We start from the raw sequence: 26,565 nt of genomic DNA on the forward strand, positions 1-26,565 counted from the left end.
GGCTTGTTAATAGAAATGTCACATCTTGTTTTTTAATTAATAGGGTATGAGATCAAGAGGCAGAGAGAACCAGGTGATTGCCCACATTTACAAGTCCCCTCTCTGAAAGTTACAGATTTGTTTTTGGTCTTACTGGTTTATCAATTAAAATCAACATTTTCCTGCCCAGTCCTAAAATACAGCAAAATATTGTCATTTTGCCATCTGCCACAAATAAAATGAGTATTTTTGTTCACAAGATGTATCTGCAGTTTTACTCCATTAACTTGGTGCGATTTGCTGTTTCCAGATTGTGATTGAAGAAGAAAAGAAGTTCTTGAAGTTACTTGAGCTTCTCGGCCATTATCAAGAATCGGGATCTGTCATTATATTTGTGGATAAGCAGGAACATGCAGATGGTCTTCTGAAAGATTTAATGAGAGCATCTTATCCTTGCATGTCTCTTCATGGAGGTAATGTTTACTGAAGTATCTGTTGAGTATTTAATTTGACCAAGCACTGCAGTGTACTGTGTACTGTGTGTTTACTGTATACTGAGTTTAGAACCAGAGTTTGTATCTTCTATCTCCACTTTTATTCAGAACTCTGGGGGCTAATAAGCATTATTATTATTCCATCTTTGAGGTAAAGAAAATAAGACAAGGAGTACATTGGTTTGACCAAACTGTATAGCCATTAATCAGCTAAGGAGAAATAGAACTTAAAATTCTCCATTTTGTGTTATATTCTTTCCATTGTGCCATGCAACCTGGAGGTTTTCATGATTCACATTAGAGCTTTAATTGAAAGTAACGTTTTATTTTCTGTGTGATGTCTCCATTGTTATATATATATGTAAGACTTAGAACCCTGAACATGTGCAACAGAGACAGTTTGAATTACCCTCATTAAGGATGTCTTCTGGCAGTCTGTGACTTTGTAATGAAACCCCCCAAAAGGTAGTGGCAGCTATCATTTATTTTCTTTATAAATCTTTGCTTTAGTTAGAGCTCAGCACTTAACCTAGTTTCTGTTTCATGCTGTATCTGCTGGCATGGCTTAATTGGGACTGGGGATCCATTTCCATATTTGCCTTACTTAATGTGGCTGGGAAGTTAGTACTGGCTCTTGACCGAGCTCAGTCAGGTTATTGGCCAGGGATCCTGGCCCTTCCCTTTGTGGATCTCTCTGTGGGACTACTTGGCGAGAAGGCAAGTTAAGGCTACTTGCCAGGCCAGTTAGGGATGATACTGGGAATTGGCAGAACTTTCATTTCCATCATATTCTGTAGGTCAGAATAGTCCCATGACTGGCCCAGATTCAAGGGGATGGAGGTATAGACTCCACTTCTCGATAGGAGGGTCATTCCCTATGCAGAAGAGCATGTAGAATAAGCCATGCTTTTGCTGTCATCTTTGGAATATACAGTCTGTGACACCAAGTTTCATTGTGGATGCAATTAAAAGGGCTCTAAGGGTATGTATTTGGTTAACTTTTAATGTTTTGGGTTTTTTTTTTTTTTTTTAAGTTTATTTATTTGTTTTGAGAGAGAGAGAACCAGTGAGTGAGGGGCAAAGAGAGGTGGACAGAGGATCCATCAGTGCTGACAGCAGAGAGACCAACATGGGGCTCTAACTCACAAACCATGAGATCACGACCTGAGCTGAAGTTGGACCCTTAACCAGATGAGCCACCCAGGCTCTCCTAATGTTTGAAAATCACTCATGTTTCCCCCTTTGTTTTGTTATTGGGATGAAATATATATTACATAAAATTTACCATTTTAACTATTTTAAGTGTATGATTCAGTGGTGTTAAGTCCACTAACGGTGCTGTATAACAACACCGTTATCTATTTCCAGAAGTTTTTCATTGTTCTAAACAGAAACTCTACCTGTTAAATAATAAACTTCATCCCCATCCCCACCTTCTGGCCCCTGGGAACGTGTGTATTCTACTTTTTGTACCTATGAATTTGCCTGTTTTAGGTACTTCACATGAGTGGAATCATACAGTGTTTGTATTTCTGTGCCTGGTTTATTTCAGTTAGCATAATTGTCATTGAGGCTTATCCATGTTTTATCATGTGTCAGAATTTCCTCTTTTTTAAAGTATTTTAATTCCAGTGTAGGTAACATAAAGTGCTGTATTAGTTTCAGGTGTACACTGTACACCTGATTTAACATTTCCATATGTTAGTGCTCATCCCAAGTGTGCTCTTTAATCCCTATCCCCTGTTCCACCCACCCACCTCCCCTCTGGTAACTGTTTGCTCTCTATAGCTAAAAGTCTGGTTCTTGGTTTGCCTATCTTTTTTTTCCCCTTTGTTCATTTGTTTTGTTTCTTGAATTCCACTTATGAGTGAAGTCGTGTGGTATTTGTCTTTCTCTGACTGACTTCCTTCACTTAGCATTATGTTTTCTGGCTCCATCCATGTTGTTGCAAACAGCGAGATTTCATTCTTTATGATGGCCAAATCATATTCCTGTGTGTGTGTGTGTGTGTGAGACGTCTTCTTTATCCGTTCATCTGTCCATGGGTTCTTGGGCTGCTTCCATAATTTGGCTAATTTAAATAATGCTGCGGTAAACATAGGGGTTCATGTGTCCTTGTGTCCTTTTTTCGAGTAAGTTTTTTTGTATTCTTTTGATAAGTACCCAGTAGTGGGATTACTGGATCATAGGGTAGTTCCGTTTTATTTATTTGTTTGTTTATTTATTTTTGAGAGAGAGAGAGAGCGAAAGCACGTGAGTGGGGAAGAGGGTGAATCTCAAACAGGCTTTAGGTTCAGCATGGAGCCTAATGTGGGGCTTGATTCCACGGCCCTGGGATCATTACCTGAGCCAAAATCAAGAGTCACATGCTCAACTGACTTAGCCACCCAGAAGCCCCTGGATAGTTCTATTTTTAATTTTTTGTGGAGCCTCCATACTCTTTTCCATGGTGGCTGCACCAGTTTGCATTCCCACCAACAGTGGGTACCAGGTCTTTTTGCTCCACATCCTTGCCAACAGTTGTCTCTTGTGTTGTTGATTTTAGCCGTTCTGACAGGTGTGAGGTGATATGTCATTGTAGTTTTGATTTGCATTTTCCTGATGATTAGTAATGTTGAACATCTTTTCATGTGTGTTGACCATCAGGATGTCTTCTTTGGAGAAAATGTCTGTTCACATCTTCTGCCCAGTTTTTAATTGTATTATTTGTTTTTTGGGTGTTGAGTTTTATAAGGTGTTTATATATTTTGGATACTCCCCCTTTGTCAGATATGTCATTTGCAAATATGTTCTCCCATTCAGTAGGTTGTCATTTAGTTTTGTTGATTATTTCCTTTGCTGTGCAGAAGCTTTTTTTTTTTTTTAAGGATAAATGAACATTTATTTATTTATATTGATTTATTTATTTTTATTTTTTGTAATTTACATCCAGGTTAGTTAGCATCTGGTGCAACAATGATTTCAGGAATAGATTTCTTAAGCCCCTTACCCATTTAGCCCATCCTCCCTCCCACAACCCCTCCAGCAACCCTCTGTTTGTTTTCTATATTTAAGAGTCTCTTATGTTTTGTCTCCCTCCCTGTGTTTATATTATTTTTGAGAAGCTTTCTATTCTGATGTAGTCCTGGTAGTTTATTTTTGTTTGTTTTGCTTTTTTCTTTGTTTTTTGTTTTTTAAGATTTACTTTTAAGTAATTACACCAAATGTGCAGCTTGAGCTCACAACCTTGAGGTCAAAAGTTGCACTTCCACTGATTGAGCCAGCCAGGCACCCCTGTTTTTCTTTGCCTCACGAGAGGCAAAGAACTGTCTCTTCTCTCTTCTAGGATTTTTATGGTTTCAGGTCTTACATTTAGGTTTTTAATTCATTTTGAATTTGTTTTTGTATATGGTAAGAAGAATTTCCTTTTTAAAAAGCGAAATAATTTTTCATTGTATGTATATACCACATTTCCTTTATTCATTTACCTGTTGATGGACATTTGGGTTGTTCCTACCTTTTGGCTCTTGTGAGTAATGCTACTTAACCACTGTTGTACAAGTATCTGTTTGAGTCCTGTTGGCCATATGGCCATATGGCTATTTTTAACTTTTTATGGAACCTGCAAACTACTTTTTGTAAAAATTGCACCATTTTGGAATTCCAGCAGTGCATTAGGGTTCCAGTTTATCCACAGCCTGGCCAGCACTTGTTTCCTATTTTTTTTTTATAATAGCTATGCTAGTAGATGTGAAGTGACATTGTGTTTTTGATTTGCATTTCCCTAATGACTGAGATTGAACATCTTTTTATGTGCTTATTGGGTATTTGTATATCTGTTTTGAAGAATTGTCTATTTTAGGCTTCTGCCCATTTTTAATTAGGTTATTCGCATCTTTTTTTCATTGCTGAGTTGTAGGATTTCTTTATATATTCTTGATAGCAATCCCTTATCAGATGTACAATTTACATATATTTTCTCCCATTCTTTGGGTTGTCCTTTCACCCTCTTGGTAGTGTTCTTTGATGCACAGACGTTTTAAATTTTGAAGTCCATTTTATTTTTTCTTTTTTTGCCTTTTCTTTGGCTGTTAATTCAAGAAACCATTGGCAAGTCCAAGGTTATGAAAATTTTCCCTCTTGTTTCCTCAGAGTTCTAAAATTATAGCTTTTACGTTTAGGTAATTCATTTTGAGGTGATTTTTATATATGATGCAAGATATGGATCCAGCTGCATTCTTTTGCATGTGGTTTTTCAGTTTCCCTGACCCATGTGATAAAAAGACTGTCCTTTTCCCATTGAAGAGTCTTGGCACCTTTGTCAAAATCTATTGACCATTTATTTATCTGAGGGTTTCTGAGCTCTTTATTTAATTTCATTGATCTGTATGTTTACCTTATGCCAAATTTTTTTTTTTTTTTTTAAGTAAACTCTATCCCCAACGTTGGGCTTGAACTCATGACCCAGAGATCAAGAGTTGAATGCTCTACTAACTGAGCCAGCCAGGCACCCCTTTACTTTTTTTTTTCCCAACTTTTTTTAATTCTGAGAGAGAGAAAAAGCATGAGTGGGGGAGGAGCAAAGAGCTAGAGAGGGAGAATCCAATTCCAACAAGGTCCACGCTGTCAGTGCAGAGCCTGACTCAGGGCTTCACCCTCTTGATCCATGGCACTTAACTGACTTGAGCCACCCAGGTGCCCTAACATTTCTTTTTTTAGTAGACTGTTTTTTAGAGCAGTTTTAGATACACAGCAAAACAGCAGAAATTACAAAATTCCCATATATCCCTTGCCCCCAAGTACAACCTCCTCCCCTATCAATATCCCATACCACAGAGGTACATTTGTTACAATCATTGAACCTGTATTGACATATCATTGTCACCCAGAGTCCCTGGTTTACATTAGGATTCGCTCTTGGTGTTATACGGTCTATGGATTTGGACAAATTTATAATGACATATTCACCAGTATAGTACCATACTATATCACTCATAGAAAATACTACCATAAGAATCCTCTTTGCCTATTCATCCCTCCCTTCCCCATCCCTATACTGCCGCTAATCTTTTTTTTTTTTTTAAGTAGGCTCCCCCAAGATGGAGAGCTTGACCTCCCTGCCCTGAGATCAAGACCTGAAACGAGATCAAGAATCAAACACTTGAGCCACTAAGCCACCCAAGATGCCCCAGCCACTAATCTTTTTACTGTCTCTACATTTTTACCTTTCTAGCATGTCCATGTCTACTTTTAATCATTAGGATAAACAGGCAATAATGACTTATCATAGACGTTTTATTTTGGCCCTGTTAGTGTCATCATTCCTGAAAATGTTTTGGTTGCCATTAGCTACAAAGTTTCTAGTGTAGAACTTTAGTTTTTCTCCACATTTGAAACATGGGACTCAGCTTTCTTTCTTTCCCTAGATGATTTCTTTTCTCTCCTGTTTGTTGTTTTGTATTTTTAAGTTAAATTAAAATGGTTTTAATGTTTATTTTGAGAGTGAGTGCGATTGGGGGAGGGGCAGAGAGAGAAGGACAAAGAGAATCCTAAGCAGGCTCTGGGTTGTCTGCACAGAGCTTGTCGTACAGCTCCACCTCATGAACTGTGAGATCATGACCTGAGCTGAAATCGAGTCAGACCAACTAACTAAGCCACCCAGGTGTCCCAGTACTTTCTAATTTTAAATATTTTGATTAAAACAGGTGTGTCCATGTAAAATCTTGTATCTCAAAGCAAATAAACAAAATTTATTGTGAATGTAAGATTTATTTATTAGCTTAGACATTTTTTAAGTAATTTTGTAGTAGAGCAATGTGCTGAATTTCTTTCACCTTTTTTTTTTTTAACGTTTATTTTTGAGAGGCAGAGTGTGAGCGTGGGAGGAGCAGAGAGAGAGGGAGACACAGAATCCGAAGTAGACTCCAGGCTCTGAGCTGTCAGCACAGAGCCCAGTGTAGGGCTTAAACCCATGAACTGTGACATCATGACCTGAGCCAAAGTCGGACACTTAACCAACTGAGCTACCCAGGCTCCTCCAGTGTGGTAAATTTCTGAAGGAAACTAGGGAGAAGTTTTGATTATGAGTCTTGTTGTTAAGCTCTTTTAATGTGTAACTGAATAAAAGCCAATTTGCTATATAAGTATAAAAATGTAGAAATTATTTAGGGCTTTTTAAGAATTAAAAGGTGTAATCATAAAATTCCTAATGTGCATATGAAATTAATGTGCATTTTATACCTAACACATAGTGTAATGATATAGTGAGAAGGATGCTTGGAGATGCCCCACATGCTGTGTCTTCTATAGAGCCACCTGTAGTTCTTTCTTCGTGTCTTCATGTCTAGAAGGGGAAGAGCAAAGGCTGGAAGTAAGAGAGTGGATTATATGTTCTGCCCACTCCTGGTCTTAACCTGAAACAATTTTCTCAGTACAGCAATCAAAACATTCTACTGTGGCTTAACTTTTTTGTTAGATGTTTGTCAGCATTATTATGAACATAATAAATGGAGAACATGTTCTTAGTACTCCTTTTTGACCTATCACATAACCTGCAGTAACCTTAAAGTAGGTTACAAATGAAAGAAATATGAAAATACTTTCATTGAACCATGGCTGCAGTTTCTGGTTTGTCAGCCATCCATTTTTTAGCTTTTGCATTAACAATGAATAATTTAAAAACTTCTTAAAAACACAGTGCATCTTGGGTACCTGGGTAGCTCAGTTGGTTGGGCATCCAGCTCTTGATCTCAGCTGGAGTCATGATCTCATGGGTTCATGGGATTGAGCCTTGTGAACAAGTGGCTTTGAATTCTGTCCCTCTCTCCCTGTGCCCCTCTCACCACTTGCATGTGCTCATGCTCCCTCTCAAAATAAATAAGTTAAAAAAAACCCCAATGCATCTAATAGGGTAAATAATGAAATTAGAAAAGCAGCACACAGGTTTCTACTTACGAGAAATTATGGTATATGAGAACATATACTTTTTTTTATAGGGCAGAGTGCTTCGTTGAGGCCTTCAACTTGTACTATTAATATCAGTTACATTTTTCTTTTTTCTGCAAGTGACAAAAAACTCATCCAACTGCCTTAAATCATGAGACATTTTTATTATTTTACAAAAATGAAATCTAGTGGTGAAGTGACTCCAGATTGTTTCATTTAGTGGCTCACTGTCACTATATTGTATTTTCTGTACTGCCATCCTGAGCATGTTAACTTAGTTGGTTTTTTTTTTTTTTAAGTTTATTTATTTATTTTGAGGTGGGGGAGGGGCAGAGAGAGAGAATGCCAAACAGACTCCATGCTGTCTGTGCAGAGTCTCATGCTGGGTGTGTTCTCACCAACGGTGAGATTATGACCTGAGCCAAAATCAAGGGTTCAGTGCTTAACTGACTGAGCCACCTAGGCACCCCAAGTTAGTTTTTAAAGTAGTTTTTTTTATGGCACCAAAAAGGCTTCTGCAGTTTTAACCATCACTTTTTTTTTTAATTAATTTATTTTTTAACGTTTATTTATTTTTGAGGCAGAGAGAGAGCATGAACGGGGGAGGGTCAGAGAGAGGGAGACACAGAATCCGAAACAGGCTCCAGGCTCTGAGCTGTCAGCACAGAGCCCGACACGGGCCTTAAACTCACTGACCTCAAGATCATGACCTGAGCCGAAGTCAGCCGCTTAACCGACTTAGCCACCCAGGCGCCCCTAACCATCACTTTTGTATCAGACAAATTACAGAGGAAGAAGACTATTTCCCATATGTCTAGGTGCCTTTTTCCCCTCTTATTTTTATAACCACAATTTGTAAACACAGAAAAAATCTGAGAAAATCATATGATGAAGAGCCTTGAACATCCAGTACTGGATTCTACAACTAACATTTTGTTGTATTTCTCTTTCACATCTTTAGCCATCTGTCTATTCTACCTACTCATCATATTTCTCAGTTTTTTGATATGTTTTAAAGAAAGTTGTAGCATCAGCATATTTCACTTCAATATGCAGATGGTTAACACTAGTTCAAAAATTTTTTATTTTATTTTTTAGAATAACTATGTTTTTTAAGTAAACTCTGTCCCTATCGTCGGGCTCAAACTCAAGACCCCAAGATCAAGAATTGTATACTCTACTGACTGAGCCAGTCAAGTGCTCCCCAAATTTATTTATTTATTTATTTATTTAAAAAAAATTTTTTTTAACGTTTATTTATTTTTGAGACAGAAAGAGACAGCATGAATGGGGGAGGGGCAGAGAGAGAGGGAGACACAGAATCAGAAGCAGGCTCCATGCTCTGAGCCATCAGCCCAGAGCCTGACGCAGGGCTCGAACTCATGGACCGCGAGATCGTGACCTGGGCTGAAGTCGGACGTCTAACCCACTGAGCCACCCAGGCGCCCCGTCCCCCCAAATTAAAAAAAAAAACAAACAATAGGTAAACTGTAGTAAAATGTACAGATCATAAGTGTGCTCTTTGATGAGTTTTGACAAATATATATAAGCTGTGAAACCCAAACCTCTATGCATATACAACCTCACAACTTTCCCCCAGTTAATTCCCGTTCTCATCCCCACAGGCAACCACTTTTTACATTTTTTTCCAACATATATTTGTTGTATTTTTAGAATTTCAGATAAATGAAACCGTACTTTCTCAACATTTTTGTGTCAAGTTATCTTTTACTCAGCCTTTTTTTTTCTTTTTTTTTTAGCTTCAGAAAATGTTTTTTTAATAGTAGGAAAGCTCTCTTTATAGAGAGGGGACTTTCGAAAGTGAATGCCCGTGGACTATAGGCAAGGGCCTTTGTTTTATGAGGTTCTGGTCGCCGCCTCTTCCCTTCCCCCTTGTTCCTTCTCAGCTTCTACCCTTACTGGCTTGATAGCTCTAGGTACTGGGTTGTCCATTCTTCATTGGCTTGTTTCTGTCGTATGGTGGGTGGTCCTTGGCCTCATTTGGCATGTTTTTGGGATTCTTCCACGTTGTTGCATTACCAGTAGTTCTTCCCTTATTGTTAATATTCTTTGTATAAATCTACCCCCGTTCGTTCAGTTCATTTCTGTTGACACCTGGGCTGTTCCTTGTTTTTCTGCTGCTTCAGCCATCCCACAGGGAACAACATAATTGGGATACAGAACAGTTCTATCATGCCCCAAAACTCCCTTGTCCTATACCTACAAAAGTAACTGAAAAGTTAACTCTCCTCCTGTTTATAACTCTTGTCAACCACTGATGTGTTTTTATAAGAATATTTGTAAATATAGGTCATACATTATGCAGTTGACTCTTTTCACTCAGCGTAATGATTTTCAGATCCACTGAAGTTGTTGCACAATTCATCTCTTTTTATTGCCCAGAGATATTTATTGTATGGATGTACCACGGTTTGTGTATCTTCATCTGTTGAAGGATGTTTGGGTTGTTTCCAGTTTTAGACAAAAATGAATAGAGCTGCTGTTAAATGTTTGAATACAGGTCGTATGTGAAAATTTTTCTAGAATAGATAACCAGGAATGGGATTGCTGGGTCATATGGTTAGTGTATCGGTATGGTTTTCTTTGTGTTTATTGTACTCATGGTTCACTGAACTTGTAGAATCTGTAAATTTATGTTTTTCAGATGTAATTTGGGACAAATTTGAGAAATTCTTGGCCTTTGTATCTTAAATTTTTTTTTTTTCCCGGAGCTATTTTTCTTCTGTCTTTGGGATTGCAATTATGTGTATGTTCAGCCCTTTAGTACCATCTCCCATGTCTTTGATCCTTTGTTCACTTTTGTTTTTCAACCTTTTTTTCTCCTCTATAATTAATACTGGGTCATTTCTTTAACTGTCTTCAAGTTCACAGATTTCTTTTTGCCCTCTTTTATTTGCTGTTAAGTCTATCCAGTGAATTTTTAATTCAGATATTTTTTTTTTAGTTCTAGAATTTGTAGTTGGCTCTCTTATATTTTCTTGTTTCTCTCATAAGATTTCCTGCCATTCATTATGAGCACTTAAAATTTTTTCCTTGATCACAGTTACAGCAGTTGCTTTAAAAATCTTGGACTATTAGGGCATCTGGGTGGCTCAGTAGGTTGGGCTTCTGACTGTTAGTTTCAACTCAGGTTGTGATCTCACACTTTGTAGGATCAGGCCCTATGTCGGGCTCTGCGCTGACAGCACAGAGCATGCTTGGATTCTCTTTCTCCCTCTCTGCCTTTCTCCCACGGGTGCATGTGTATGCTTGCTCTCTCTCTCTCTCTCTCTCTCTCTCTCTCAAAAATAAATAAATAATAAAAATCTTTGACTATTAATCACAACATCTTGGTCACCTTGTCAGTTTCTGTTGGTTATCTTTTTATTTTGTTTTATATATTTCTATATTTTTATCTAATAATTTTCATTTGTATACTGCCCTTTATGAATAATCCATTGTAGGGTCTGAATTCTCCTATTTTCCTTAAGACTTTTATTTTGTTTTAATAAGGCATTAACTTGGTTGGACCCTTATTTTATTTTTTTATTATTATTATTTTTTTAATTTTTTTTTTTAACGTTTTATTTATTTTTGAGACAGAGAGAGACAGAGCATGAACGGGGGAGGGGGAGAGAGAGAGGGAGACACAGAATCGGAAGCAGGCTCCAGGCTCTGAGCCATCAGCCCAGAGCCCGACGCGGGGCTCGAACTCACGGACCGCGAGATCGTGACCTGAGCCGAAGTCGGACGTTTAACCGACTGAGCCACCCAGGCGCCCCTGTTGGACCCTTATTTTAAACTCAGTCCTTCTTTTAATGGGCAACATCTGAAATCTGTTAATTTCTTTTATTTTTTTAGTAAAAATAATTTTAACATTCATTTTTGAGAGACTGAGAGAAACAGAGTGTGAGCGGGGGAAGGAGCAAAGAGAGAGGGAGACACAGAATCTGAAGCAGGCTTCAGGCTCTGAGCTGTCAGCACAGAGCCTGATGCCGGGCTCAAACTCTGGGACCAGGACATCATGACCTGAGCTGAAGTCAGATGCTTAACCAGCTGAGCCACCCAGGCACCCCTGTGTTAATTTCTTTTAGCCATACCTAGGTTGCTTGCATTCTGTCCCATGCATGCATAGTTTAGGGTCCACATGTTTGTGCTTGCCTACTCTGTTTCATCTTCTGTTTTCTGGTCCTCAGCTAGTATATTATTCCAAATGTCAAAAATTCCAGTTTCTGCTTGTTTTTAGTCATACTCTTATGCCTTCAGGTAGGTTTTTTGTGTTTTTTTTTTCTCCCAATATTTTGCCCAGAGTTTATAGTTGCTATCTGCAAGAGGGTTGGTCCAATAAGAGCTTTTCCTACATTGAGGGATATTGTGTGTTTTTTATATAAGTAATAAGGATATTCCCCCCCCCCCCCCCCCCCCCATAATCCCTTGTCTGTACTTCTCTTATCTCTTTGGTAAAAATTGCATCACATGCTTATGCCTAAATCATTTGTAAGCAAGCAGAATGACTAATGATTCCTAAAGTTTTGCCCTGGCACCCTTGAGGTTCTCAGAGACTTTAAGGGGTTCATGAAATCAAAAGTATATGTGTAATAACCTTACTACGTGATTTGCCTTTTTACTTTCATTCTGTGTGGAGTGTATAGTGTAGTTTTCTGAAGGCGTCATGGCATGTTATATTGCACCAGATGGGATGCAGAAGATATGAGACTCCAACTATCTTCTGTTACATGAGATGCCCCTAAATTTTAATATGTAATTGCTTTTAAGTTATTTTTAAACAAGTTCGTAAGTATTCAAAAATTTTCTCAGTTTCTAATACATTGAGTATTGATAGAGATGACCTGTGTAAAGTATAGCTCTCTGGGTCTCATCCTCATTAATTTTTACAAAGGAGGCCTTAAGCACAGAAAGTGAATGGGATTGATTCACCTAAAAGTGAGAATTAGGCTCATCTCTGGTTTGATATATGTGATCATATGTTGGGTGGATAGGTGAACAAATTTGGAGTTCTGTTAAAAAGGACGAGGGTTGGGGCACTTGGGTGGCTCAGTCGGTTAAGCATCCGACTTCAGCTCAGGTCATGATCTCACAGTTTGTGAGTTCAAGCCCCACATCAGGCTCTGTGCTGACAGCTCAGAGCCTGAAGCCTGCTTCAGATTCTGTTGTCATCTCTCTCTGCCCCTCCCCTGCTCCCACACCATCCCTCCCTCCCTCCCTCTTTCCCTTTGTTTTTCAAATATAAATAAACATGAAAAAAAAAAAAAAGGAAGAGGGTTAATTGCTGCTGGGCAGGTATCCCATATACTGTGTTTAGCATATTATATTCACTTCATGTAATAAAGTATGTGTAGCTGAGTTAGGTAGTCAGGATACCTCAGTCTAAAGTAAAAGTTTTAGTACATTTTAATTTTAAATTTAATTTATATTGGTATTGACTTCATTAATTTTTCTTAAGAGACTTTTGGGTTTGGTGTTGGATTCTAGTTATTTTGACATTAGATCCAAATAATTTCTTTAATTCAGTCATTGAAGAGTACACTTTTTTTTTTTTTTTAATGTCTATTACTGAGAGAGAGAGGGAGAGACAGAGTGCAAGCAGGGGAGGGGCAGAGAGAGATAGGGAGGCGTGGAATCCAAAGCAGGCTCCAGGCTCTTAGCTGTCAGCACAGAGCCCACTGCGGGGCTTGAACCTATAAACCGTGAAATCATGACCTGAGCCGAAGTCAGACACTTAACTGACTGAGCCACCCAGGCAGGCGCCCTGAAAAGTACGTTTAAATTTTAGGTAATAGTATTAATTAGCATTGATATATATTTAGATACTAAGTATTCTGTGTATTTTAAACTCAGATTTTATATGAAGCCTTAGAATATCTCCTGCCAAAATGAGTTTTTCATGGTTTGAGAATTTACCCCATTCCCTTCTCTAATTACTAGAGGTTCTCCATCATTAAATCAATTTTTGGTCTGAGTATTTTGTAATAGAACATTTTGGCATTTTATACCCTCCGTTATCACTCACCCTGAGGCTCTTTGGGAAACACATTTAAGAGAGATCCAGTTCACTGCTTTTTAACCAGTGCATTTCAAACTTTAATAGTAATGTGTAATCAGTCACCTAAGTATCTTGTTAAAATGCAAAATCTGAATCAGTAGTTTGGAGTAGGATCTGGCCTGCCTTTCTTTCCTTTTCTTTTCTTTTCTCTTTTCTTTCCTCTTTTCTTTTCTCTTTTCTTTTATCTCTTTTTCTTTCTCTCTCTCTTTCTCTTTTTTTTCTGAGATTCTGCATTTCTGACGACGTCCCATGTGATGTTGCTTCTGGTCCTCGGACAAAACTGAGTAGCAAGGCTCTAATAACCTATAGGAGAAGGAGAAAGATCTGAAGAATCCTGTTACTGTAGGCTGAATGTACCTGCCTTTTCTTGTTTTACCCCATAAATAGGTTAAGTATAGGTTAATGAATCTGAGATGGGGTTTCTGCTGTTATAGTCCATATTCACAAGAAAGGAGGCAAAACAAGAACATATTTGGAATATTCATCAATGAGTTAATAGCAGTAGCTTTTGATCTGGCCATTAAATTTCCTTAGTGTTTTATTTCAGTATTGTAGTTGGTAGATGTTTGGTCATTGTAAGTTGTGTTTATTCTTTACTCTGCATTTAACTTATTTCTGTGTCAGATGAAGTGAACAATTTTAATGCAGTATGTGGTTTTACATTTTTTGTTTGTTTACTTGCAGGCATTGATCAATATGACAGAGATAGCATCATAAATGACTTCAAGAATGGGACCTGCAAACTTCTCGTAGCCACTTCTGTTGCTGCCCGAGGTTTAGATGTGAAACATCTGATTCTTGTAGTAAATTACAGTTGCCCCAACCATTATGAGGATTATGTGCACAGAGCGGGACGGACTGGAAGAGCAGGCAATAAAGTAAAAAGAACTTTTTAAAGTTGATTTCCATTGTATTAATAAAATATAGGGGTTTTTTTTGTTTGTTTAGGGTTATAAGGAATAGATAATAGGAGTTAACATGAACATTTTGAAAATCTTCAATCATCAGAGTATGGGGATTAGTTGATGTTCATCATTTCTATACACAGTATTATTAAAGTTATTGATAATTAGCTGTTCTCTTTAGGCAGATAGTGTTATTTATGTCCCGTTTTAGTTTTTTTTTTTTTCCTTAAAAATTTCTGTATACGTTTTTACATGCATGTATATAGTTTGAGATTTTTCATTGCTATTTTTAAAATGTGGGATTATAAAATGTACTCCTACCAAAATTGTTACCCTTTTTCTCATTATTTCCCTGTCCTACTTCATACACTATGCATATTTCTTGGTTTTTTAACTCACTTATAGTCTGGTAACTATATAGGTCTAACTCATTCTTTTTGAAGGCAGCAAGCAGAATATTCTGTTGTTGGAAACATTGATGATGATTGGGGCGCCTGGGTGGCTCGTTCGGTTGGGTGTCTGACTTTGGCTCAGGTCATGATCTCACTGTTCCTGAGTTTGGGCCTCATGTTGGGCTCTGTGCTAACAGCTCAGAGCCTGGAGCCTCTTTCAGATTCTGTGTCTTTCTCTCTCTGTCTCTGCCCCACTGCCACTCGTGCTCTTTCCTCCCTCTCAAAAATAAATAAACATTAAAAAAAAAAGAAAAAGAAAAAGAAACACTGATGATGATCTATTTGATTTTCCAATCCTGGACATTTCTACATACTGAGGCAATAATAATAATAATAATAATAATATATTTATGGAGTACTTATTGAATGCCAGGCACTATTTTCATTGCTTTACATAAATCCTCTCACTTCATCCTCACAATTTCCCTTTGAGGTGAGTAATACCATTTAATAGATAAGAAAAGTTAAGGTACATGGAAGTTAACTTACTTGCCCAGCTTACACAGCTAATACATAGTGATGGCTTTTATTGATTCAACCTGAGTTATTCTGTGGTTATGGGAAACTTTGTGTAAAATTATGTGCACGTACAAACCTTAAAATAATGTGATACGATTCTTAGCACGTGAACAGCATAAAAGCATGCCATGGGTCATGTGGTGACTAGATATTCCTGAAATACAGTGTTAAACCATGTTTTACAATTCATAACAGTTTTCTGGTAGGGACACAGTGTATATGAAGACAGTCTGATTGTGGTGTGCCATTGTACTCCCAACTCTCTTGCCTGAACCAAAAAGCTGCTAGGGAAATGTGAAATCTTAGGCTTTAGAAAACCCCAGGGAGGCAATATAGCTGACTTCATTTTTGTATATAAAATTAGTTGGGGTAGAGAGGTGCAGTAGGTAGTGTAGGAAGGGAATGCAAGCGAAAGGGGGAAAAATAATGTATTATATTAAAATTAATGTGTATGACAATGCAATTACATACACGTTTATATAAAATTGGATTTCTGTTTATGCATCAAGAAATGTTTCTGGTATGCTTATTTTTATTTGTTTTTAATTAAAAAAATATTTATTAATTTGTGAGAGAGAGGGTGACGGAACATGAGCAGGGGAGGAACAGAGAGAGAGGGAGACACAGAATCTGAAGCAGGCTCCAGGCTCTGAGCTGTCAGCACAGATTCCGACTTGGGACTTGAGCTCACGAACTATGAAATTATGATCTGAGCTAAAGTCGGACGCTTAACTGACTGAACCACCCAGGAGCCCCTAATTTTTTTTTAGATGTTTATTTATTTTTGAGAGAGAGTGTGTGTGAGGGGAGGAGGGGGCAGAGAGAGACACACAGAATCTGAAGCAGGATGCAGGCTCTGAGCTGTTAACACAGAGCCCCACAGGAGCTCGAACTCATGGACTGAGAGATCATGACCTGAGCTGAAGTCGGACTCTTAACCGACTGAGCTACCCTGGTGCCCCATGAAGTCAGTCTTAAGAAGATCTATTATTAGATGATTCTACTTTTATGTTGTGATCTGAGTAAGAGTCATCTTGTTAGTGTCTAATAGTTCTCTTTTTTTTCATCATTCATTAGGGTTATGCGTATACTTTTATCACAGAAGATCAAGCTCGCTATGCTGGTGACATAATTAAAGCTCTTGAATTGTCAGGAACTGCGGTGCCTTCTGATCTGGAGAAACTTTGGAGTGATTTCAAAGATCAGCAGAAAGCTGTGAGTTTTTTCCAATTCCCATTATCTTTATGCAGGTCATTATTGTGTTATAAACCTTGAATATTTTATACTTGTAAACCTTTATAAGGTAACTTTCTCTCTTTAGAGAGGGAAAAGGAATGAAAACAAAATCCTCCCTTTTGCTTCAACTCGATGTTTTGTATCATACTGAAGAGTTCTTTTTTTGTTCTCATGCTAGATGAAATGTTTTTGATACATTGGTATGTGCTACCTTGAAAAATACTTAACTACTCCTAAATTCCTAAACATTAAAGTTTTTTTAGTATGAAATTAACTGTTTTGTTTTTCCTTGAAAGGAAGGGAAAATAATTAAAAAGAGTAGTGGGTTCTCTGGTAAGGGATTCAAGTTTGATGAAACAGAACAAGCTTTGGCCAATGAGAGGAAGAAGTTGCAAAAAGCAGCTCTCGGTTTGCAAGATTCAGATGATGAGGACGCTGCAGTCGACGTAAGTGCCATTTTTCTGAGCCCCCTTCTTGCTGATTGAAACATTGTTGCTCCCCCCCCACCCTAGGTTTATTTGTTGAGATAGCCAGTTGTTGGAAACCTTTCTGATATGTGCCCTTCCCAGCCTTTACTCTTTCTCTTCCTCTCTCCCTTTCTCTCCCTCCCTCCTTCTCTTTCTCCTTTTCTCCCTCTCTCTATTCACATATGCCCTGCCCATATTATGTATATTCATAAAAATGAGGTCATACTGCTTTATAACCACCTTTACAACAACCGTCTTATGTTGAAATCTTCTCATTTTAGTAAATTCATTCTCATTATTCTTAATTTTGAATATGTGGGTTTCTATATGTTCATATTTGGAATATACTTTACTGTCATAAACTGTACTTCACTGCTTGTCCTTGTACATTTAATTTTGTACATTCTTTAGATTAAGTTTTGAGGTTGAGTGTGTACATGGAATTGCTCTCCCAAAGGGCGTATCTAATTTGGTTCTGAAACATTTTCAGACTGTCCTCCTGCAAAGTGAATACCAGTTTGGCATTCGCTGTGGTGGTGTATAAGAGTGCCTGGCTCCCCACATCTTTAACAACATCAGTGCTAATATTTTTATTTTTAAAAATTTAATCATTATAGGTTATCCTCATTAACAGTAATAGTTAGCAGGGTGCTTGGCTGGCTCGTTTGGCAGAGACTACATGACTCTTGATCTTGGGGTCATGAGTTCAGTCCCCACATTGGATTTAGAGGTTACTTTAAAAAAATAAAATAAAATAATACAGGGCGCCTGGGTGGCTCAGTCAGTTGAGCATCTGACTCTTGATTTCAGCCTAGGTCATGATCTCGCAGTTCATAGGTTCGAGCCCCGTGTTGGGCTCTGTGCTGACAGGGTGGAACCTGCTTGGGATTCTGTCTCTCTCTGCCCCTCCCCTGCTCTCTCAAGCTCTCTCTGTCTCTGTCTCTCTCTTAAAATAAATAAATAAACTTAAAAAAAAAACAGTAATAGCATTTTTTGAGTATTACTAAGTGCTGTGCACGGTGTCAAGTGCTTTACAGGGATTGTTTCATTTACTTGTGCACAGTAGCCAGACAAGGTAGATACTCAAGAATATTCCCATTTTATAATTGAGGAGACTGAGGCTTAGAAAGAAACCATAACCTTTTGAGATTTTATAACCATAATGGGAACAAACTGGGACCTAGACCCATTCCATTCTTATTTCAGAGACCATGGTCCTAGCTTATGTTATTATTTGTGACCCAGTGAGTAAAGAGGACCCTAGGGACTCAGCAAGGTCAGGATTTCACATAGTATTGTTTGGAACCCAAACCCCAGGAGCTTGAGCTTTAGAAGATGTTTTCATTATAAAGTGATTGTGGAAAATCTTAGTGTGTACCACTAAGTAGGATTAGCATATCGAAGTATGTGTAAAGTCCTCAAGTCAAGAAGCTTATTTAACTTGTTTAAGAAATCCTCCATGATATTTGATCTTTGATCTTAGAACTTTTGTTTTGTTTTGTTTTACTCTATTAAACCTTAGCTCAGTCAATTTCAGAAATCAGGAATTCATTTTTATCTTAATCATTTGAGGAAGTGGAAGCCCAAAAAAAGTATTTGGCCCACAACCACATTGACTGTTAAGCACAGCCAGGACCAGACCCCAGATCTCTCATTAATCCTAGGCCATTTCTTTCTAAGATACCATACTGGCTTAAAACTTAATTAAATCATTGTTTTAGGTACTTATTGGTTATGCTGTAGCAAGTTGATCCACAGCCTAGTAGTTTAAAACAACATTTATTCTCTCACATTTCCTTTGGGTTAGCAAATCAAGAGCAGTTACACTGGTAGTTTTGGCTTAGGGTCTCATTGCGATTGCAGTAATGCTATTTTCCTGGGCTGTAGTCATTCGAAGGCTTGACTGACAGAGGACCATTTTCTTTCAGAAGGCAGAGTCACTGTGATGTTGGCAGGGTACCTCAGTTCTTTACTCTGCCTATGTGTCTTCACAATATGGCCCCTGGCTTCTCCCACAGTGAGTGATCTGAGCCGGCAAAGAGGAAGCCTGAAGGCCTTTTATGATTAATCTGTAAAGCTCTACTCTGGCACTACTACTTGTGTTCTGTCTGTTGAAAATAAGTTACTAAGTCCAGCCCACATTCAAGGAGAGCATCCTCCTTTTGAAGGGGAAGAGTATTAAAGAATTTATGGACTTGTTTTATTATTTTTTTTAGTGTTTATTTTTGAAAGCAAGAGAGACAAGGGTGTGAATAGGGGAGGGGCAGAGAGGGAGACACAGAATCTGAAGCGGGATCCAGGCCCTGAGCTGTCAACACAGAGCCCAACTCGGGGCTCGAACTCAAAGAACCGCAAGATCATGACCTGAAGAATTTATGGCCTTGTTTTAAACTCACCTCAGTTTTTTTATGATACTTTGAACATTTTTTTTTTTTAATCTCATATGAAATATGTCGATTGATTCCTTGGTTAATTTTTATAAACAACTTAAAGTACTAAAGTGAGTAAAAGCTAGCATCATACACAGTACTCATTGTTGATTTTGTGTGTTTTGGAATTTAATGCCATGTATCTTTTTTTTTTTTAAGTTTATTTATTTATTTTGAGAGAGAGAGAGAGAATGAGTCCCAAGCAGGCTCTGCACTGTCAGCACAGAGCCTGATATGGAGCTCAAACTCATGAACTGTGAGATCATGATCTGAGCTAAAACCCAAGAGCCGGACGCTTAACCGACTGAGCCCCCCAGGCTCCCCATCCTATTTAATTTAAAAGTTTTATTCTTTTCGGGTGCCTAGGTGGCTCAGTTGGTTAAGTGTCCGACTTGCTCAGGTCATGATCTCACAGTTTGTGAGTTAAAGCCCTGTGTTGGGCTCTGTGCTGACGGTTTGGAGCCTGGAGCCTGTTTTAGATTCTGTGTCTCCCCCTGTCTCTGCCCCTCCCCAGCTCATACTCTTTCTTTTTCTCAAAAATAAACATTAAAAAAAAAAAGATATTCACTTGAATGTTGTTTATATTAGTTGATAACTAAAACTCCTTGTTAGATAACAAGTATTGTAAAAGGAAGTTAAGTTGATTGTTTTGATTTCAAAGAACTTTGTAAGTTAACCCAGTTAATTTTTAAAACCCTAAACAAGTTCTCTCCATTTGAGTTTTACCAGATAAGGCCTTATTAGCCTAACTTAAGTATATAAAGGGATTTACATCTCTGTAGTTGGTATAGCCAGTAGTCATTGTTGGGCAGAAGGCATTATTAAAAGGAAATGCAAATAGCTTATGAAGTAGATATGTCAAGCTTCAGTATGACACAGTGGCAGTTGGACTCATGTGGCTCCTGGAGAGCTGAGGTGTTCACCCATTGTTCTTGCTTTGATAGGGAAACCAACCTTCCTTTTTTCCTTTTTTTTAGTTCAAAAGGAATAAAGCAATAAAGCCTTTTTTTCTGATTCTTTAAACCAGAGGTTTTTTTTGTTTTTCCTAAATGTTTACTTATTTTTGAAAGAGAGAGAGCGCACAAACAGGGGAGTAGAAAGAGAGGGAGACACAGAGTGCGAAGCATTCTCCAGGCTCTGAGCTGTCAGTGCAGAGCCTGACTTTGGGCTCGAACCCACAAACCTTGAGATCGTGAACTAAACCAAAGTCGGTTGCTCAACCAACTGAGACACCCAGGCATCCCTGTTAACCAGTTTTTAAGGCAGAACCATTTACATTTTAGAATTTGGGGAGGATTTTGGGAGCCCCACCATAGGAACAAGTACCATTCTCCCTGAGAACTATTGACTGTATTTTTAGTGGCCCACTGACCTGGAGTTACTGCCCTCTTCCAACCTATCACTGCAATTTAATTTGGCCTCAAGGCCTGAGCCTTGAAGCATCTCAGCTGCATCCTGTTGGATGCTCTGTCTTGACACCACATGTTTCTCACTTGCTGAACTAGGATGTATTTTCTGGACTGCTTGGGAGTCTGCTTAACTGGTTCACATAGTGTTGTATTTCTGTTTTCTTTCCCTCCCCTCCCTTCTCCTCCCTTTCCCATTCTATTTTTTTTTTTTTTTCCTGCCATAGATACCTGAATTTTTAAAATGAAATGTGCCACTCTTAACAAATAGCTGATATATTTTCCTGTTGATCTGTGTGGTTGAATTAACATAAATACAACTGTCTTATTCTAGTCATTTGATGGAAATATTCTTTATTAGTTTCTTTAGATATATCTGAATTTGTATTTTTAATCTAATTTTTATTAATCCCTTTTTTTCTTATTTAGATTGATGAACAAATTGAAAGTATGTTTAATTCAAAGAAGAGAGTAAAAGATATGGCTGCTCCTGGAACATCTAGTGTTCCTGCTCCAACTGCGGGAAATGCTGAGAAATTAGAAATAGCTAAGAGACTGGCTCTTAGAATCAATGCTCAGAAGAATTTGGGCATTGAGTCTCAGGTATTAAGTAATTTGTTCCGAGTTTTACTGAGTACTTTTTATGTCAGCACCAGTGAACAGATTGTCCTAGACATTGAGTTAGTGGGAATTTAACATTAATCTAAATACAGAATTCTTTAAATATTGCATTTGGATGATTCCTCTAGTATGGTTAACTGAGGTCTTAATGCCTATTTTGAAAGCCCTAACTGAAGCATGTTAGCTGTAGATAGTTTTTCTAAAGTAATATTCCGATTGATCTTACCAAAATGTTACAGAAATAACTCACTTTTTATTTCTTGATCCACTTTTATTCGGTGGGGTGTTGGGCACACAAACAATTCCTTGGAAATATAAATACGTAGTTACATAACTCATAATAACATGAGCTTAAAACTGGAAAATGTGTTAAATATTTCACATGCCATCTTTCTCTTGGGGGCTTTTTTATTAATTTTTAAAAATTATTATTAATTTTTAATTAAGAGTAAATTTTCATAGTATTCCCAAAGAATAGTCTGTTAATTATAAAACTGTTTTGAAGATTTTGAGGTTTTGGATCAGCAGGGCCCTCTGTCCAGTAGGCTGGATTGGTTCAGGACTGTAGCACCCTGTAAGTTGGGAGGACCAAGCCAGAGGGAGGCTAGTGGACCGACTCAGTGAGGCAGCCAGGATCAAGGCTTACAGCCTCAGGTTTCTGTATTTGTTTTGTTGAGCCAGTGAGTTACCATGAAATGTCTACTACACTGAAGCCTGTACTTCTCTGAAAACAGGGGTTGTAGCACCTAATCTAATATTCTCTCGAATTGTTACTGCTAATAACTCGTTACTGCTGAAACCAAATAGCTACACATTCTTACTGTTAGAAAAGTGTGAGGTATGAGTCATGTATTACCCACAGAATTCTGTCTGCATTAGACACATAGTAAAATTAAGTTCAAATTAAAAAGATTTAAGTGCAAAATAAAATTAAAAAGTAAGTCAATCACTTACTATAATTTATTGAATTTTGGGTTTGCTATGATGGCAGGAAGGAGCTCAGTGGTGGTAGTAGACAAAGATTCTAAGTTAGAGGAATATCTTAGGAGCCACAAAATATATAAATGATTTTAGAATATTGTACTATATTTGATATCAACAGTGACATAATTCTCTATGATCCAGTAGAATTTTTAATAAAGAGTTGAATGTTCTTTATTTTTTTTTCATGAAAATAAGGGATATAGATATATTAAACTATTGGTTATAAATATGTGCTGTTAATTGCACATGAGTAGGACTCTGCATTAGAAAGATGCTTCTGGAGACACCTGTGTGGCTCAGTTGGTTAAGTGTCCGGCTCTTGATCTTGGGGTCATGAATTGAAGCCCTGTGTTGGACTCCTTGCTATGTGTAGAGCCTACTTAAAGAAAAAAAGAGAGAGAAAGGAAGGAAGAAAGAAAGGGGGGGAGAGAAGAAGGAAGGAAGAAAGAAAAAGAAAAGAAAAAAGAGAACGGGAAAAGGAAAAGAAAGATTAGTTAGTGGCTTTTCAGAGAAAAATTTGTGGTAGGATCCTAGATCTTGTCTCTGCCCTCATTTGAGATTTGACTGTAGGTCTTCTTTTACTGCAGGATGTGATGCAACAGGCCACCAATGCAATTCTCAGAGGCGGCACCATCCTGGCTCCCACTGTGTCTGCAAAAACCATTGCAGAGCAACTTGCTGAAAAGATCAATGCTAAGCTCAATTATGTGCCTTTGGAGAAACAAGAAGAGGAGAGGCAAGATGGTGGACAGAATGAATCTTTTAAAAGATATGAAGAAGAATTAGAGATCAATGACTTCCCACAGGCAAGTAACAGTTTAAACATTGTTTATAAATTGCAGAGTAAAATTTCTTGCTTCTTAAGGAGCAAAAATACCTTGTTTAAAACCCTTGAATGTTTTAATAGCTACTTTACTTTTTTATCTTGATGAGGGAGGGAGACAACAGTAGAAATTTTATTTTTATGAACATATTCTACGTACATTAGGATCTAAATGAATTGATGTGAAGGAGTTAATTATAATCTTAATATTGACCTTAATATTATTTAGCCAACCTATTCTTTGTCCATACACCAGGTTTTTATCCTGTTGTGATTTTTCCCCCCACCTTTTCTTTCTTAGACTGCTAGGTGGAAAGTTACCTCTAAGGAAGCTCTGCAGAGAATCAGTGAATATTCTGAAGCCGCAATTACAATCAGAGGAACATATTTCCCACCTGGCAAAGAACCTAAGGAAGGAGAGCGGAAAATTTACTTGGCAATTGAAAGTATGTATCTTTGGTTCTTGAAATTTCAGTCTTGAGTTAGGTCAGAGTTGATTATAGATGTAAAGGCATGGAGAGAATGTTAGGTCAGTTCTAAAGAAGATAAAAATAAGGAATACCTATAGAAAAAAATAATTTCAGGGCACCTGGGTGGCTCAGTCGGTTAAGCGTCTAGCTCTTGATTTTGGTTGTAATTTCGTGGTTTGTGAGTTCAAGCCCAACATCCAGCTCTGTGCTAACCGTGTGGAGCCTGCTTAGGATTCTCTCTCTCCCCCCCCCCCCCTTCAGCTTGTTTTCTTTGTCTCTCTCTCTTTCTTTTCTCCCCAAAATAAATTAATAAAAACATTAAAAAAACACACACATAGTTTCATATATCATTTAAGGTCTTTATTTAAAAATTCAGTACATAAAGGGGTGCCTGGGTGGCTTGTTAAGCCTCCGACTTTGGCTCAGTTCGGCTCAGGTCATGATCTCATGGATCATGAGTTTGAGCCCCACATTGGGCTCTGCAATGACAGCATGGAGCCTGCTTCCAATCCTCTGTTTTCCTCTCTCTGCCTCTTCTCTGCTCGTGCACATTCTATCTTTCTCAGAATAAATAAACATTTAAAAAACACTAAATACATTACATACAGAAAGGTGACTGATCTGTGTTTGGAACTCTTTCATTTTTGACGATTCAGTCAGATTTGAAAATCACTCTAAAAGAAAACAAATATTTTAAGGACTGCTCTGTTCATACTTCTAATAAAGTAGAACATTCCTGGGCAGAGTTTAGGTTGGAAAGTAAATACATATATTAGTATACTTAATGAATGTTTATTCAAGCAAATGTTCCCTCTGAAATTATGCCTGTAGAAGTTTTTGCATATCTTTAAAAAAATTAGAAGAGGACAGTTAATACCATAACACAAAGTATGTAAGTAATGCATTATCTCAGAGCAGTTGGATTTGCTTTTAAACTTTATTTCATACATTCATGAGTGAGTTCAAAACATAGTTTCCATTTTGATTTTTTCCTCTAATGTATATACTCCACTGCATACTAGGACAACTTGTTTCCCTTCATTTATATTTAATCTGAACATCTTTGTGACAGACTTATAAGTATAGACAAGGCAGATCCACTTCATCTATTTAATGAACTAAATATTTGTTGAATACTGTTGTTGGAGCTGTGGAGAGGTTTATTCCAGGTGTTGTGTAAGCTGAAAGTCTGTGTACCTTGTGCTTTACATGGCTTTGATGGCTGCAGAGGAGCTGCTCTCCCGCACAGCGTATAATCTCAGGCACCACCCTGGTACTTTGAGGCATGCATGTCCCTTCTGACAAAGAACCCTTACCTCATCCCACTTCGCCCCTCTGTAGCTCTTTACCTGTTGTTTTTATTCACAGTACTCCTCACATGGAAATTGTAGTATGTTTTTACTTGTTTGTGTCTCCCCTACTAGAGTTCTGTGAATGTAATGACTTTGTCATCTGTTCTATTCTCAGAGCACATGGTAAACACTTAATAAATTTTCTGAGTTATGCATCTGATTAAGCCCTATAGCCACTTGTCTTCATGGTACAAGTATTATTTGACAGGCATATTCTCTATTTGATCTCTTTAAAGCTGTACTGTCTGGGGGCACCTGGGTGGCTCAGTTGGTTAAGCGTCTAACTTCGACTCAGGTCATGATCTCACGGTTTGTGGGTTCGAGCCCCGCATTGGGCTCTGTGCTGACAGCTCAGAGCCTGGAGCCTGTTTCAGATTTTGTGTCTCCCTCTCTCTCTGCCCCTCCCCTGTTCACACTCTGTCTCTGTCTCAAAAATAAACATTAAAAAAAAATTTAAAAAAAAAAGCTGTACTGTCTGATAGAACTCTCTGTGATGAGTACAGAGTGCTTGAAATGTGGCCAGTGTGACTGAAATTTGTAAATTTTACTTAATTTTTATTAAAAAATTTTAAAGGAATTTGATTTTTTTTTTTTTATTTAGTTTTTTAGTAATCTCTATGCCCAGCATGAGGCTCAAACTCATGACCCTGAGATCAAGAGTCAAACGCTCTACCTACTGAGCCAGCCAGGTTTATATAAAATGTAAATAGCCACATACATGGCTGGTACCTGCTGTAATGGATAGCTCAGCTCTCAAGTTTGTTGTTGGAAAGATCAATGGAAGGTATTTAGATCCACTGAAAGTATATTGTAAATAAGGTTTGTCACTAGTTTGTTCTTGTTATATTTTGCCATTTCTTTGATTTTGTGAAGACTTATAATTTTAGGTAAGTTCTTTACTGAATTTAATGTACAGATGATTTACTTATATATTAGGATTTGATTCTTTCCTGGCCGAAACAAAGAATTCTACAAATGTGACTGAAAGTTAATTAGTGCTGTGCCTGTTTAGTCACTTTCCTTTGAATTGGTGACCTCAGTTGTTTTTGTGTGGCATCTTAGCATAAAGACCACAAGAACAGAAACACATGTGCAGTGTGTATCCCATCTACCCTAAGTAGAAATTGTTTCCTGGCCAGGGGTATGAGATGGGGTCAGAGTAAGTAAAAGCACTGAAAAGTGCTATTGCCACGATTCTGCTGATCTTTTTTTTTTTTTTTTTTTTTTCTTTCCTTTAGTAAGGGATTGCCTGGTCCCTGTAAACTTTTGGTTAGTTTCCAGAGTTCTGATACAATTGATTTCAAGTTTTTTCAAGTTTATTCACTTTTTGTGGAAGGACAGGCTTTTGGAGTTCCAGTCTCTGCCATTTTCACTGCTGCACTCTCACTTTTGGACTTTTTTTTTTTTTTTTTTTTTTTTTTTTTTTTTTTTTTTTTTTTT

The 26,565-nt window shown here is 37.7% G+C and overlaps 1 protein-coding gene across 2 annotated transcripts in view; it reads left to right on the plus strand.

Moving 5' to 3' along the window:
- DDX46 (DEAD-box helicase 46) overlaps window positions 1-26,565 on the plus strand; it is a 70,767-nt gene that overhangs the window by 36,295 nt on the left and 7,907 nt on the right. For both annotated transcript variants that reach the window (XM_049649201.1, XM_049649202.1), the window contains exons 15-21: window positions 290-452; window positions 14,146-14,339; window positions 16,415-16,552; window positions 16,870-17,019; window positions 21,305-21,478; window positions 23,068-23,286; window positions 23,605-23,749. In XM_049649201.1, coding sequence (XP_049505158.1) covers window positions 290-452; window positions 14,146-14,339; window positions 16,415-16,552; window positions 16,870-17,019; window positions 21,305-21,478; window positions 23,068-23,286; window positions 23,605-23,749 — 1,183 coding nt within the window. The remainder of the gene's footprint in view (window positions 1-289; window positions 453-14,145; window positions 14,340-16,414; window positions 16,553-16,869; window positions 17,020-21,304; window positions 21,479-23,067; window positions 23,287-23,604; window positions 23,750-26,565) is intronic.

Source organism: Panthera uncia (assembly GCF_023721935.1).
Source record: "Panthera uncia isolate 11264 chromosome A1 unlocalized genomic scaffold, Puncia_PCG_1.0 HiC_scaffold_17, whole genome shotgun sequence".
NCBI lineage: Eukaryota > Metazoa > Chordata > Mammalia > Carnivora > Felidae > Panthera > Panthera uncia.